Genomic DNA, 17,050 nt, shown 5'->3' with positions numbered 1-17,050 from the left:
TCAGTAAGCGGCGTAGCAGAACCAGGCTCACTGACAGCCATCATGGGACCTAGGTAAACCATTATTACAACAATTATCTCATTTCTATTTTTTGTGACAAATGTTGATATTTCTCATTTTTATTGATAAAGTTCAAAGTAAAATTATTGAGTTTATTAATAAAACTAAATACACTCATAGCAACGTTTTGAAGTCATGGAAAAACATCTAAAGCTGCGTTTACACCGGAGTAAATAACACAAGTTTTTAACATTTCTGTTATCAACTGATGTTAATTACAAAAGTTAATAACATAATGTTGAGTTGCGTTTACACCGGAGTTGATAACATGAGTTATTAATAAAAAGTTGTCAACTTGACTGGATCGACAAATAATTCTCTTGAAAAAAAGTGATAACTCGTGTTTTCAACAGAAAATTCCTTGTTATTAACAAGATTTATGTTATCTATCGAGAGTCGGTAACTTTTGTTAATAACAGGTATTACTATCTTCCCCGCAACCTCCTCGCCCAGCATCCCTACCCTACAACTACAGCTGTTCCCTAATAACTACAGCTGCAAACCAAACACGTGACAAAGTTATTAACTTTTTTTGATAACAAAACTAGCAGCCAAAAAAAAATGTTATTAACTTATGTTGAAAACTTTTGTTTTAAACTCTGGTGTAAACGCATTATAATTTATTTACATTAGATCATTATTTTAATGATCACACACATGTTTAAATTCAAATTTGAAGACAATTTTTTGCTTTTTATTGCGGCTGTTATACCATATGAATAGTCTCGTTAAAAGAAATCATATGGAAGTCAATTATATTGATAACAAGTTGTTAATAACAAGGAATTTCTGTTAGAAACATGAGTTATTAACTTTTGTCAAGAGAAATTTTTGACGATTCAGTCAAGTTAATAACTCGTGTTATTAACTCCGGTGTAAACGCAGCTTTACACTGAAATTGAAAAATGATTCACAACAAAATTCTACAGAAGATATGAGTAGATATTTCTCCATTTATGCAGAATATAATATATTTGGGTTTATAGGTAGCCTACTCGCATACATAATAGTAAATTACAAAGTGGCTAAAAATTAAATTTAAGTAGCTTCAGTATTATAAAATCATTGAAAAGTTTATCTTTTTGAGGAATAAAATATTATTAATTATCTAATTAATAATACAAGAATGAACAGATATTACATAAGACATACCTACCGGCATCAGCTCTCTTCTATAGAAGACACCTTAATCATGGATTCATCGTTGTTAAAGTGAAAATTCTAGGCTTCATTAGAAAATAATTTTTCATTCAAGTTTTTATTGAAGTTTCTTTCGAATCAAGCTCCTATTATTTAACAAAAAAAATTTTAAAACTTGAAAAAAATCTCTGTCCCATTTGAATCACATTAAATTTCTTTCTCAAATCTATTCATTTCAATAAATTAGTGTAATATTCAGAGAATCAGCTATTAGTTCATCAGAATGAGATCAAATCTAATTCTGGAATTCGATTTCTCCAAAATCAGTTGCTCTAGTCTATTTGTCTATTGTGATCAAGATAAAATCTGTATTTACAATGAGCAAGTTTGTTCTGAATGGTTATGTAATATCAAATCATTGTCAGTTAGTACGCAAATATACTTCAATTCACTGTGTTTGTATTATTATAGTTTGTTGATTTATTATAGAAGATTACTAGTTTCCTCTTTGTATTTTATATAAAAATAAATAAAATATAAAGAGGGTATAGTAAATTTCTATAATTAATAATTCAAAATTCAAGTAGTCCTAGCAAAATATTTTATCATAATTTGTATTTATTGTAGTCCAGTTGAATATTGAGAAGCTACATCACACCAACTACAGGGACCGGCATATTAATCTGAAGATTTTGTAGTAATTGTTATGTTTGAACCACTGTCATTGAAAAGGCAGTACATCGATAGGTCTATTCTTGCCATTTCAGTAGCCAGTATGTCGTGGTCAAGTGAACATCAAGCGATTGTGATTGAAGCTTATTTTAAAAATAATGACTCAATTATTGAAATGTCTTCGACATAAACGCTATGTTAAAATAACTACTGACTCAGTTATTTTAACACAGCGTTTATGTCGCAGACATTTCAATAATTTAAATCGACACGCGCCTGTTCCCAGTAGGAATACGATCTTGTTGTGGGTGAAGAATTTCAGGAACACGTTGTCCGCTTTAAAAACGAAACCAACAGGACGAAAACGAACCGTGAGAACTCCTCAAAAACGCCTGAGTAGCTGTTACACGGTCTCCACGACGTTCAGCAGCAAACATGCTGTTGCGCCAGCCATTTCCGATCGAAGTGTACGACGAATTCTTCATTCCGACCTAAAATTTCATCTGTATAAGATAATGTTAGTGTAACAACTTGATGCAAACTATTGGGCACATTGCAAAGAACCTTGCGAGATCATTCTCAAAAATTCCCTCCAGGATGCCGTTATTCTTTCAAGTGACGAGGAACATTTTCATTTTTCGGGATTTGTGAATAAACAAAATTACCGTTATTGAGTAGCCAATAATCCACAGAACTAAAGGAAGTCATTCAACGAGGAATTGAAGCGATTCCACAAGTGATGATTGAGCGAGCAATGGCAAATTTTAGAATTAGATTAAGTGAGTGTGTGAAAAGTAATGGAAATCATTTGGATGACATAATCTACAAATGAAAGTTTGTGAGTAATCTATGTAATTCACTATAAATTGCAAAACTTGATCTTCAATTTGATATATCATATGATTTAATTGTAAGAAAGTTACCTTAGTAAGAAAGGTACTTTAGTTATTATCCCTCAAAAATCGTCAGGTTTCTATGCCGGGCCCTGTATTTCAAAATTGAACAAAACAACATTCAAATTTGAAATAAATTTATTTTCTACATTTTTACAGTGGCGCAGGGAAAACAACGCTATTGGCAACTATAAGTCAACGATTTAAAGGTGAACAATTTTCCAATATTTATTCAATTATCGTTCAAACCCAGAGTAATTAAACTTTTATTTATAATTTTATTCAAAATATTCGTTCTTAATTTAAAGGGAAAGGTAATGTTGGCTAATTGTTTTTTTATAGATGGTCAAATTATTTGTGATAATAATTATTCATAATAAGGGAGGAATTGGCTTCATACATGTAGGCCTACAGAATACAGTAGCAAAATACACGATTGACGAATCTTAACTTTTATGAACTGACATTAACTTGCAATTTTACATAAAGATTCTGAATTCACCGACGATAGTTATAGGCCTATTTTTATTATTTATCAATAAATTTTGATTTATTAATTGAAACATATTTATTCAATTTGTGATTCAAAGTTTACACAACTGTATAAGAGCCTAACCAATGAGAGAGAGCATTCTGCAAGTGATGTCGTGGCGACATTGGTACAGCACGCGTGACTCATTTATCAAAGGTTGCGGCTTCCAGACCAGTCAAACTCATTTTTTTGCTGCAAATGTTCAACTCTTATGAAGATTACCAACATAATTTTGACAAAGTAATTAATAATTATTCTATTTTCTGATGTTTCCAGGGTATAAGGAGATATCATTTTACATCAAACAATTTTCCCCGGTGCAAAGCACGGGTTACCTGTTACTATACATATACAAATATTATGTTTAAATCATAGAGAAAGGATAGCATAAGAAGATATCACATGGTATGGGGCGTTTATGTTCCAAATTTCACTGTTAACTCAAGCCAATAGTCCACGTAGTCTTTTCGTGAAGCTATGTGACGCTGGTAGTCTCTCATACTGTGCCATTCTTACACTCTCACCCCAACAAAACAGTAATAATAGACAGTACTCGACAGATATCGGCTTGAGTTGACAAGAAATCGGCTTGAAATTCATCATCCATCATGGACTAGGCTTGTAAAGCCTGTTCTGGTGTCCACCGCTTCCTCGGTCGCCCGACGTCTCTTTTCCCATCCAACTGCAACTTCCGAGCTTGTAGTGGAAGACGAGTTGGTGGCATACGGCGCAGGTGATTTGTCCACTCCAATCTGTATTTTTTATGATTTCTGTTAGTGGTTGCACATTGCACTCACTCCGAATTGTTTAATTTATTTTGTAATTTCTTAGGCTTGAAATTTGGAACATAAACTACCTATACCATGGGATATCTACTTATATGCTATATTTCTTCTACGGTTCACATTATACAGGGTTGTGCAGAGGAAACGCATGTTTTTCGAACAGCCAGTACTCGTCAACGGGAGAGGGTATTGCCCTGGAACGAATGTTGGCAGACGACCCATACTATGCCATTTCAGCTGCTATGAGCGTTGTAACGTACAACATCGTGTGTTCGCTGTTGAGCATTTTTTTTTAGAAACAATGAATCTGTAGTCACAGTACACTGCTTTTTTGTCAACATTTTAGAGTTGAGGGTCGCGAGGTGCAATGCCCGATCGAAATACTGTACTCGGTGGGTTGCAGCGTTTATGAGTACTAGTTCTGTGATGAAAAAGAAACCACCTGGTCTTCCCCGTTCCCCGGAAAGTGTAGACCGAGTCAGAACGGCAGTTGTTACTAGTCCTAGACGATCGACTCGACGACACTGACTCGGTCTACATTTTCAGGAGTACGAACTGAACGGGAAAGATCAGGTGGTTTCTTTTTCATCACAGAACTAGTTCTCCTAAACGCTGCAGCCCATCGGAGTACAGTATTTCGATCGGGCATTGCACCTCGACGCCCAACTCTAAAATATTGACGGAAAAGCTTTGCACTGTGACTACAGATTCATTGTTCCTAAAACAAAATGCTCAACAGTGAACACACGATGTTGTACGTTCCAACGCTCATAGCAACTGAAATGGCATAGTATGGGTCGTCTGCCAACATTCGTTCCTGGGCAATTCCCTCTCCCGTTGACGAGTACTGGCATAGCCACCTCTAATACAAGGCCGCGGCCTACGATATTGCAACGTCGCAGTGTAGGCCTAGAATCTAATACATGATTGGTGAAAAAGATTTTAAAAAATACCAGCTGATCTTTTTCACCAATCATGTATTAGATTCTAGGCCTACACTGCGACGTTGCAATATCGTAGGCCGCGGCCTTGTATTAGAGGTGGCTATGGTACTGGCTGTTCGAAAAACATGCGTTTCCTCTGCACAACTCTTTAGTGAATGACATAGATTAGTGTGCTATATACTGTAATAAATTTTCTTGTATTTGATCAAAAATGTATTTCACAGGAAAAGTTGAAGGAGACGTTCTAGTGAATGGTAGAAACATGTCGAACGATGTCATGACAAAATTATCTGGATTTGTTCCTCAACAAGATCTCACACTCGGCTGCCTAACTGTGCTCGAACACATGCAACTGATGGTAAAGTACCCACTTAGAATTTTTCAAAAGTTTCTATTTTTTCTTTAACTGTCTCTTATGTATTTATTTATTTACAAAGGCAACTCTCCCAGGTGATGAAGAGGGGATGAATGATGATACAGTACAAACGTTTCTATTTTTGTGATGATTTCATGAATGAATAAATACAGAGATAATGAATAGCTGAAATTATTGAATCGACTGTGTCAATCCAACGGGCATAAAATAATTTGAATCAATGAAGCTTGTGTAAACACAATAAAATGTATCCTACATAACGTATCTCTATTATTATCTTAGACCAGTTATAGAATAGACAGCACGCTGGGAAATCTAGCCTCTGAAGCCATCATCCTACTGCCATATCGCCCCATCGTGACGTCAGAACACTTTTCTGTAGAGTTTGTTTACATTGTTTTCCATAGCAGATTGTGTCTATTTCAGCGTTAGTTTAGCATTTTCTTAAATAATAATTTACTTCCATCTGAAATAGACACAATCTGAAAGTTTTCTATCCGATGCTGACGTCACGATGGGGCGATATGGCAGTAGATGTTGGCTTCAGATGCTAGACTTCCCAGCGTGTCTATTCTATAACTGGTCTAAGATTATTATAGTGAGGTCCAAGTTATGATGGCTGTGTAGAACAGCGTTGCCGATTCTCTGCTTTGTCACTGCCTTCTGTATAAGATAGCTGATACCGGTATAAACTTCAATGAAAGACTTTCATCTAATGAAGCCTAGAATTCTCACTTTAATAACGATGAATCCATGATTAAGGCGTCTTCTATAGAAGATGTCTGATGTAATATTATCTGTTCATTCTTGTTCAAAATAATCAATTATATTCTATTAGTCTATTTTTCAAGGATTTAATTATAAATTTTCAAAATTGAGATTGAATATTTTGTTAATTATTTATATCTCTACGCTGTTGAAAAACGATCTGGCAACGTTGCGGAGCTATCTGCATCTGTATCTGGATAGAGCAACACCAATGTTTGAAACTTCCATTATAACGTGGACTTCACTTTAGAGATGAGTGAGTGGGTTTCAAGGTGGTACCGTATTGAAAGTTGTGAGCAAGATGTGCCTTCACCAAATATGTAAGGGTGGGAAAATGAAAAACAAGAAAGATCGTACAGGTTTTTGATATTAAAAACAAATCAATAAATTATTTATTACGAAATTAGAATTAGAAAATAATCAGATGAATATTTCAGGGGCTACTCGCTTTGCTGATCTGTGGTCGTTCAGTTTATGATAACAATAAATAAAAAAATACTATTTAGAATTATAGATCTGAAAAAATTAAAAAAATGTACATTAACTATTATCTTACTTTACCTTAACAAGATATTTATCTCGGGCCACTCCCGTGTTTCGGATGGACATGTTAAGCCGTCGGTCCCGGCTGCCTAAAAAGCAGTCGTTAGGTCATGTCAGAGGCCCTGAAATTGATCAGTTGCGACCTGAAAACTCTGACACCAGACCTGAGCCAGCCAGGTCACTCGATATTATTATTATTACCTTAACAAGATTCCCTTGGCCTGCTCTTCAAGGTCCAGTTAAAACACTCCCGAATTTAAATAAAAAAATATATAAAAAAAACTCTGCCAGTCGATTGAATCAAAAACACCAGCTTTCCCTACAAGATTCAAATCCTGAAAACACAATTATGTAGGTTTTTAACTGCCCGGACTGCGACAGCCTTTAATTGAATTCTCAAGACAGAATCCTTCAGGTAACCACTGTTTTAACTCAACAACTAACTTCACAAACGGTTCAAGTAATACGGGCCTCGAAAGAAAAATTCAAAATCTATTTATGTGAAAAACACATGCAGCTTTGATTCACCAGACCAAAAGTCAACTCACTCTTGTTTGTAAAGCATGGAGCTAAAAACCATAATATTGCCTTCACGAAACGTTATAAAACACGTTTCATCTTTGTACATTGGAGATCTTCTCGCTTTATCAATTATATTTAATAATTAAATCTGCGACCAGATTTCCAATTCACAAAATAATATTTCAAAAATTGAATAGGTTTTGATGTCATGTATGACAAAGTTGTCAATGTATGACATGTATGACAATGATTTTTAATCTGAGAAACGTGACGAATGAAATTGAAACCGTTAAACTCCTTGGTATAATGTTGGATTCCAAGCTAACTTGGATAAGTCACATTGATTGGGTGTGTGGACGACTCAGCAGGGTGGTGTTTCTGTTAAGACGACTGAAAAATCTTGTTCCTCATCACTATTTGAAGATTTCATACTTTGGGTTTTTCCAGAGTGTAATGATGTACGGGCTTATTCTCTGGGGTGGGGCAGCTAATGTGGGAAGAATTCTATTACTCCAAAAAAAGTACTGAGAATAATGACTGGTTCAGACTAATATGCGCATTGTCGTCCTCTTTTTAAATCACAACATATTATGACAGTGTTCAGTTTGTATGTTATGCTTCTTCTGATAATAGTAAAAAATGAGTTGCATACTTTGAAGTGTAGATCAGAAATGCATAGGCACGACACTAGACAGAGTAATTATTTGGATGTTCCCTATGTAAGATTGAGAAAGTTGCAGTGTCAATCTGACGTTCTATCAATAAGAGCTTTCAATAGATTACCGCTATGTTCCAGGAATCTGAGTATATCTGTTTTCAAAACAAAAGTGGAAAGGATGCTTTTAGAGAACCCACTGTACAGTGTTGGAGAGTTCTTTGATCTCCCTTGTGTTATTATAAATAATTTCTTCCAAGCTGACTGATATATTTATATAATTAAGAGAATTGTTATGTTATAATTATTGATTGATGTATGTAGTTATGTTGTAACTTGTATTTTTTTATATTGAGATGTTTATATGTGACATGGCCCACTGTACTATTTTAAGTATTTATCGGCTAATAAATATATTTCTATTTCTATTTCTAAGTTCCTTCCTGAGCACACTAAATATTAAACCAAGTACTGAAAAGGAGAGAGTTGAACAAACACACTGAATGTCGAGTTGAAAAATGAAGAAGATTGTTGATAAATGTTTATTATTTGTGTAGGCTAGACTGAAAATGGACAAAGACCTGCCGACCAGTCACCGTAACCAGAGAGTGCTGTCTCTGCTGGTCGAGCTGGGCCTCAACAAGTGCAAGAACACGCAGATATCAGCGCTGTCTGGCGGGGAAATGAAGAAGGTCGCTCTCGGCGTTGAGGTGAGTCCTACACTTCAACGTGTGATCCAGTGGTGCCTTTTCACCAAACTGATAGGGGGGGGGGGGCAAAAACCAAGAGGTATGAGGGGGGGAAGGAATACGCCGAAAGGATAGAGGGTCCTGGGTTTCCTCATAAATGCTACGTTACATTCAAAGATGTTATTATATGCTTCATTTTCTCCAGTTTTATACAAATGTGGTTGAAGTATCAATACAAGCATATAGGCCTACATTATTAGTTAATCATGAAGTATTTATTAGAAATATAGGCCTACAGAGAGAGCCTAAAGTAGCAATGCACTGAAACAGATTTCTTTAAAATCATGGAAAAAGATAAATTTTTCTTTTACAATGACAATTTCAACAATTTTATTGGGGATCATATTCTAAATGGAGAATAACTTTCAGTTAGAAAGCTAAAGAAACATTAAGCTGTTCCCATAATTCTCACCAACTCTGTACATACATTATTGATTGACTGATTGTGTTATTGTGCCCTTTCTTTTGCTTTCACTGTGACATCTTGCAACTTGTTAATTCTCACCTTGAAATTTATGCAATAACTCACTTATTGTGCCCTCATCAATAGTTGTACCCATTCTATATGTAAGCTTCAACTATACCACAGAGAAACATATATTCTTTATTACTCCGTACCCATACTTCCAAGGCAATTTTATTTATTTATTTATTTATTTATTAGATAGAGCGAACAATACAATAGTCGGAAAAAAACAGGCTATTGCCCAAAACTTCTTCAATTTCCTGATTTTGTCACAAATCGTCCAAATATTATGTAGGTTATGTTCACTTCAATTTCAACACCAAATCTTCAATCTGAAACTATGAATCAGAATAAAACAAAGAATTTCAAATTTAGATAGATTGATAATGAAACTTCCGTTAAAACAAAAACCAAACTTCAAATATTCACAAAATATAGAATAAAATCACTTAAATTTTGAGCTCGAAAATATTTTGCTACATTGTTGATACTGTAGAAGGAATTATACTACTGCTGTTTTAAAAAAGTATTAAATCAGTATGGGATTCTAAGGATTCGTGTAGATAGACCCGCATTTTCATTATTCATCTGATCCTTGGATGGTCTATGCACCCCCTGCCCACCCCCCTAAATGGCGCCCCTGGTGTGATCATATAGAATGCGTGTATATATAAGCAAGTGCACGTTGAATCATGCATGAGCTGAAAAACAAAATCTGGTATTTCAAGTGATTCTTTCCTATATATTATGTATTGTTTTGTATATTATATTGAGGCAATATATTCGATTTGATTTGATTTTGGGTAGTGTCATTGAAACACGTTGTCACATGTGTAACGTTGTCACAGGCAAACCAATCTAGTGAACACAGAGCTCAGACCATCGTGAACTGGTTGATTATGAGATTGTTGAAGTTCAAACTCAAACTATTTATTTAAATTTTCATCCATTTACATTATTTTTCTCAACATGTAAAGAATTTCTGCATTGTAAGCATACACAATTCAATATCAACATATACAATTATACAAATCACAAATCTAAGATCAATAAACTAATCACTAGTCAGGAGGAGAACATATCAAAAGTCCCAATTCCTAACTCATGTGCTAAGGGGAAGAGGGTGGTTTAAGAGTTGCATTTTTCAGCTTTTTGCTTCCACTCTCATATCTTGAGAACAATTACAAGTGGTAATTGAGTGTAATATTTCTAATAAATGTATTAATTCAAGCCATCTAAATTCAAAATTTATAGTTTTCATGTTTATTTTGGACTAGAATTTTGTGAAAATTGTACACGTGAAATTCTAACCTCATCTTGGACTGTGTCACCTACAAATTTGGAAGAAAAATAGCACAAGGACTACCTTATTATTTTATCTACCAATGTTATTACATTAGACTCATTTGTATTGCAAATAAATGAAATAAATAAATGAAAAATGAAATTCGTTCAACCGACATAACTAACCATTCAAAAATGAAGCTTGATAAATTTTCCACACTTTTTGTTCAGTAGAATTTTGAAATATTCCCAGCAGTTCCCGAGATATTCGCTCTTGAAAGTGTGTAGTTGTTAAAATAACTGATTTTTATCCTATTTTTTGCTCTTTCGCAGGATGAAAACCTGTTGGTTTAACATATACACTTTCAAGAGCGAATATCTCGGGAACTGTTGGGAATATTACAAAATTCTACTGAACAAAAAGTGTAGATAATTTATCAAGCTTCATTTTTGAATAGTTAGTTATGTCGGTTGAACGTATTGTTCTCAAGATGTAAAGAATTTCTGCATTGTAAGCATACACAATTCAATATCAACATATACAATTATACAAATCACAAATCTAAGATCAATAAACTAATCACTAGTCAGGAGGAGAACATATCAAAAGTCCCAATTCCTAACTCATGTGCTAAGGGGAAGAGGGTGGTTTAAGAGTTGCATTTTTCAGCTTTTTGCTTCCACTCTCATATCTTGAGAACAATTACAAGTGGTAATTGAGTGTAATATTTCTAATAAATGTATTAATTCAAGCCATCTAAATTCAAAATTTATAGTTTTCATGTTTATTTTGGACTAGAATTTTGTGAAAATTGTACACGTGAAATTCTAACCTCATCTTGGACTGTGTCACCTACAAATTTGGAAGAAAAATAGCACAAGGACTACCTTATTATTTTATCTACCAATGTTATTACATTAGACTCATTTGTATTGCAAATAAATGAAATAAATAAATGAAAAATGAAATTCGTTCAACCGACATAACTAACCATTCAAAAATGAAGCTTGATAATTTTCCACACTTTTTGTTCAGTAGAATTTTGTAATATTCCCAGCAGTTCCCGAGATATTCCTGATTTTTATCCTATTTTTTGCTCTTTCGCAGGATGAAAACCTGTTGGTTTAACATATACACTTTAAAGAGCGAATATCTCGGGAACTGTTGGGAATATTACAAAATTCTACTGAACAAAAAGTGTAGATAATTTATCAAGCTTCATTTTTGAATAGTTAGTTATGTCGGTTGAACGTATTGTTCTCAAGATATGAGCGTGGAAGCAAAGAGCTGAAAAATGAAAAATGTTCTCAAGATATAACAAAGATAGCAATATTAATATATTACTAAATAAGCTATCATGTAATATAATATACACACTCACACTATCAACACTGCTCTGTTATTGACACTTTCACTCCACAGCACTACACAACTCGAAGGGTTTGGTCTGCATCAATCTGCGCAGCATATGTGTGTTGTCAAGTAGTAATAATCTTTTTGTCAAGTAGGAATAATATGTAATCATCTTTTTGTTTGCGTTCTTCATGTGAAAATTGTATAATAAACTAGCCTTTTTTCAAATTCCTTCTAACACAACATTATTACACCCCAGCTTAGCTTCTGTACTAAATTTGAACAATTTCTGTTCATTTGTTCTCGATAAATCTGAGAAAAAGCAAAAAAACGCTGGAAAAAAGCTAATTTTGGGCGTATCTTTGACGTTATTGCAAATACCTTCTAACACAACATTATTACACCCTAGCTGAGCTTCTGTACTGAATTTGAACATTTTCTGTTCATTTGTTCTCGATAAAGCTGAGAAAAAGCAAAAAAACGCTAATTTTGGGCGTATCTTTGACGTTATTGCAAATTCCTTCTAACACAACATTATTACACCCTAGCTGAGCTCCTGTACTAAATTTGAACATTTTCTGTTCATTTGATCTCGATAAAGCTGAGAAAACGCTGGAAAAACGCAGATTTTTGGCGTATCTTTGGCGTTATTTCAAATTCCTTCTAACACAGCATTATTACACCCTAGCTTAGCTTCTGTACTAATTTGAACAATTTATGTTCATTTGTTCTCGATAAATCTGAGAAAAAGCAAAAAACGCCAATTTTGGGCGTATCTTTGACGTTATTTCAAATTCCTTCTAACACAACATTATTACACCCCAGCTGAGCTTCTGTAGTAAATTTGAACATTTTCTGTTCATTTGTTCTCGATAAAGCTGAGAAAACGCTGGAAAAACGCAGATTTTGGGCGTATCTTTGGCGTTATTTTAAATTCCTTCTAACACAACATTATTACACCCCAGCTGAGCTTCTGTACTAAATTTGAACATTTTCTGTTCATTTGTTCTCGATAAAGCTGAGAAAACGCTAAAAAAACGCTGGAAAAACGCAGATTTTGGGCATACCTTTGGAAACTTTTCCAAATCCGTTCTTGGTGCGCCTCTAAAGGGCCAACTGAACATACCTTCCAAATTTGAACGTTTTTGGTCCGGTAGATTTTTAGTTCTACGATTGAGTGAGTGAGTCAGTCAGTGAGTGAGTGCCATTTAATGATAGTTAAATGAATAAATTTGCAGTTGTTGACGAATCCACCACTTCTGTTCTGTGACGAGCCGACAACCGGACTGGACAGTTACAACGCAAGCACTGTCGTGGAGAATTGCGTCAGCTGGCAGTGCAGGGGCGCACAGTCATCTGCAGCATCCATCAGCCTGCGTCGGGTCTCTTCGAACTGTTCCACAATGTCGTGCTGTTGGTTGGCGGCGGCCGACTGGCCTACCAGGGCGAGTCAAAGGCGGCTCTCGACTATTTCAACAGGTGAGCTAGTGAATCGAGTTATTTCAACAGGTAACTATAATAGTCAGGTGCACGTTAAATTCAAAAGGGTTTTGTTCAACAAAGCCTGCTGAATATAATTTTCACTTGGAGTAGGAGGTACTCCTATTGTCAAGTCCACGTTATAATGGCAGTGTTTGATTAGCAATGGTATTGCTATTGTCACCTGGTCATATGGGACATATATATGAATCATATATTTATCTCATATATTGATCAGGATTTTAGAGCTTCTTAATTAAAAGTTCAATGAACAGTATTTTTGTCTTTGAACAATCTTTGTCATCGACAGAAAGATTGTGTATTTTATTTGTTGTCAAATATAATAAAAATAAAAATATGTACTTGAAATGGCTTTCATGTTTGGCATTGACTATGAGTTTATTTTAATACACAAAATTTAGCTTTTGGGGCAGAGCTCGCTCGTTAGGACTGTGAGTAAAGTCCGGCTGATCCAGTGAAGAAGGCTAGATTTCGTTTCGTTTTATAATACAGTTATTCTGCCACAGATCGGGCAGTTTAAAAATAATTGTATTATTAAGGGAGACGGGTTCTGAGCCTATTCATTGGTTCAGTTAATTTTTGTTCTTTTAAAATACTAACTGTAAAGTCGCGATTAAACCAGTGGATGCCAAAGGGGGAAGCCATATTCAAAAGGTAGGTGACTACTGGATAAGATCATTGTTCTTAATTTTCATAACCACAAAGATTGAATCATCTTAAGCAGCAGCGAGTTGTTTTCCCCATTAAATTCGATTCTAATATTATGTTTGTATATATATATATATATATATTCATATTTTACCTTTTTGGAATAGAGAAAAACTAATATTTATCATTTTCAACCATGTAAAACCGAAAGATAGCAATTAAATCAATAAAGTTCTAGTATTTCTGTTCTCTTTTGTTATCATATTTATTTATTCATTTCATTGACAATTACAAAATCATAATTATAATAAAAATATAATATGATTGGGAGAAGACAACAGGCATAGCCCAAAACTGTCTTCTCCCAAATTTTTACAAATAAATGTTTAAAAAATGAATAAGGTTAAGATTTCACTTCCACTTCAAAAGTCCAATTTCCACTTCAAAACTAATGACTAAACTAAAAATTTTGATATTTAAAAACTGATCAAAAACAAAAATGTTTTACTCAAATCTCTATAAATTGGAAATTTTTTAGTAATTTTGCAAAATTTTGAGCCAGAAAAGAAACACAACTTCAATATCCCCGTGCTTACATATTTGGTGGAGGCTTCTCCCACCGTTCCTCATCTTGCTTACACTATCCTTGTCTATCATTCAACAAAGCGGATAGCGCTATCTCTTTCTCGCTTTGCTCTGTTGCCAGATCGTGTTTCAACAATGTAGAATTGATAATTAATTAACAAAATATTTCATCTTTATTATGAAATTATTTTAAAATATATAATTTCTTGTTTAATAAAATATAATTGGTTATTTTAAACGAGAATTAACATTTATAAACCTGTATTAGCTACCGTCTATAGAAGGCATTGACAAGAGAGTGGATCGGCAACGTTGTTCCCCTATCTTTCTCCACTGCCATTATATTACATCAATAAACCTGTATCAGCTACCGTCTATAGAAGGCATTGACAAGACAGAGGATCGGCAAGGTTGTTCTGCTATCTTTATCCACTGCCATTATAACGTGGACCTCGCTATAGCACTCATGGGTACAATGGAGAAAGCCATTTTCAATTATACTACTACTAGCACTTGCTATGGCCCAATTTTAAACTATTATAATGTAAACTTGTAGTATTTTCTCTCAACAACACTAAAACCAGTTCTGTACCATTGTTCATTAAATTTGTATTAATTTTGAAGTTATAGAGCGACGTTCTGGCAACAGTGAGGAGCTAGAAAAGGATAGATATACAGAGTGACACAGAATAACGGGAACTTTTGAAAAAGCCATAGAACATTAGTGGGAAGGGCAAAAATGATTTTATTCAAACTAATGTAAAGTTCAAGACTTGCCATTTGAGAATTATTAATAAAATCTATCACTTTTTGACAATTACTTATTTAAGATGGCTTCCTCCTGCACGAATACACTCTTGAAATCTGTGTTGATATTCCTGAACGATTGCTGCAACATTTCAGCTGGGATATTGTTAATTTCATTTTGAATTGTCTGTTATGATTCAACCACAGTTATTGGTCAAGTTGTGAAAACGTTTGATTTGAGATAGCTCCACAAACAGAAAATCGAAGGTGGACAGATCATGGGACCAGGAATCGCAACCTAATCGTGAGATTACACGGTTGCTAAACAATACTCACTCGTACAGTTGCCATTGAATGCCGTGCAGAGTGGGTTTCGCTCACAATTTCATCAATAATTTTGAGTTAATTGAAAATTAAAACATAATTCAAAATGAAATCCGCAATATCTCAGATGAGATGTTGCAGCGATCAATGAGGAATCATCAACACACATTTCAAGAGTGTATTCGTTCAGGAGGAAACCATCTTAGGGCCGTTTGCACAGTGTAAGTTTAAGCTAAAGCTTAAACCAAATCAGGATTTTTTTTTGTTTAAACTAAAATCCCGTTTGCGCAGTATCAGTTTAACTCTGTATTGAGTTTAAACTCTGGGAAAGTTTAAACCTCCAAAATAGGAGGTTTAAACCAAATAATTTGGATTAACTAGACATCTGTAAGATTTGATGGGGAAACAGCTAATAATAAATTATTTTTCGACGGTTGTTTTTAATGCTTCTGTAGACGATAATAATTATTTAGTTTATAGTGAATCATTATTGATAGAATTGACAGGAATTGATAGAAGTTTTTAATGCGATTGATAAAGATGACTGCGAAGAAATTTTGGAACTGAGAAAAATTGGACAAAAAACGAATCATTTAAATTTCTGGGATGATAGAGAATTTTTTTAACGGTTTTGCTTGAGTAAAGCAAGTGCCAATTTAGTATTTGATTAAATAAACCACTTGATAGAAAATAAGACAATTTTAATCAGTGGTCTTTAATTAGAAAACATGTTTTTAATAACACATAACTGAGATATTTTGCTTTCGAGAGATTTCTAATAAACGAGGAAGACCGTAGAAGATTTAAGTAGATTTTCATAACAAAATAAGGTTTTTATCTTACACTTGCCGTCAGGCTCGCTTCGCTCGCCATATCCGTCTAGCCAGGGGGCTCCGCCCCCTGGACCCCCGACTGCATCGTCCAAGAATGAGATTAGCAGGCTCGCTTCGCTCGCCTGCATTTTTATCATGTTAGGACAATCCAGTCGGGGGTTCAGACTAAACGTCTGGCTAAACGGATGTGGCGAGCGAAGCGAGCCTGTCGGCTAGTAATATAATATTCCCAGGATTGAAGTAGCAGTGCCCAATCAATTTTTCCGCGATAAATGCATTTAAATCTTCAACTTGGTGCCAACCTAACAAAGTCAACTCAACTTAATGCCAACCTGACAAAATTATCAATTTAGTTGCCAGTTAACAACTGTTTCGAAGAGGTACTCTATCTAGATTATAGTTCTATAGTAACATATGATATGGAAATTTCAATTATAATTAAGAGATTGGGAGAAGAAGAATATACATGCTAAAAGACGAACTTTAAACCCTTAAAAACAACCCTTAGAGTTAAAATATTGCCAAAAGATTTCTTAGTGCGCCTCTAAAGGGCCAACTGAACATACCTACCAATTTGAACGTTTTTGGTCCGGCAGATTTTTAGTTCTGCGAGTGAGTGAGTGAGTGAGTGAGTGAGTGAGTGAGTGAGTCAGTCAGTCAGTCAGTCAGT

The 17,050-nt window shown here is 34.6% G+C and overlaps 1 protein-coding gene across 1 annotated transcript in view; it reads left to right on the top strand.

The window, feature by feature from the left end:
• LOC111059307 (protein scarlet) overlaps positions 1-17,050 on the top strand; it is a 54,170-nt gene that overhangs the window by 10,209 nt on the left and 26,911 nt on the right. The window contains 6 exon segments of the mRNA XM_039419731.1: positions 5-53; positions 2,925-2,974; positions 5,251-5,384; positions 8,448-8,600; positions 12,982-13,060; positions 13,063-13,222. Coding sequence (XP_039275665.1) covers positions 5-53; positions 2,925-2,974; positions 5,251-5,384; positions 8,448-8,600; positions 12,982-13,060; positions 13,063-13,222 — 625 coding nt within the window.

This window comes from Nilaparvata lugens, chromosome 1, assembly GCF_014356525.2.
Source record: "Nilaparvata lugens isolate BPH chromosome 1, ASM1435652v1, whole genome shotgun sequence".
Lineage (NCBI taxonomy): Eukaryota > Metazoa > Arthropoda > Insecta > Hemiptera > Delphacidae > Nilaparvata > Nilaparvata lugens.
Note: the sequence above shows the minus strand (reverse complement) of the source record. Positions and strands in the feature narration are given on the sequence as shown.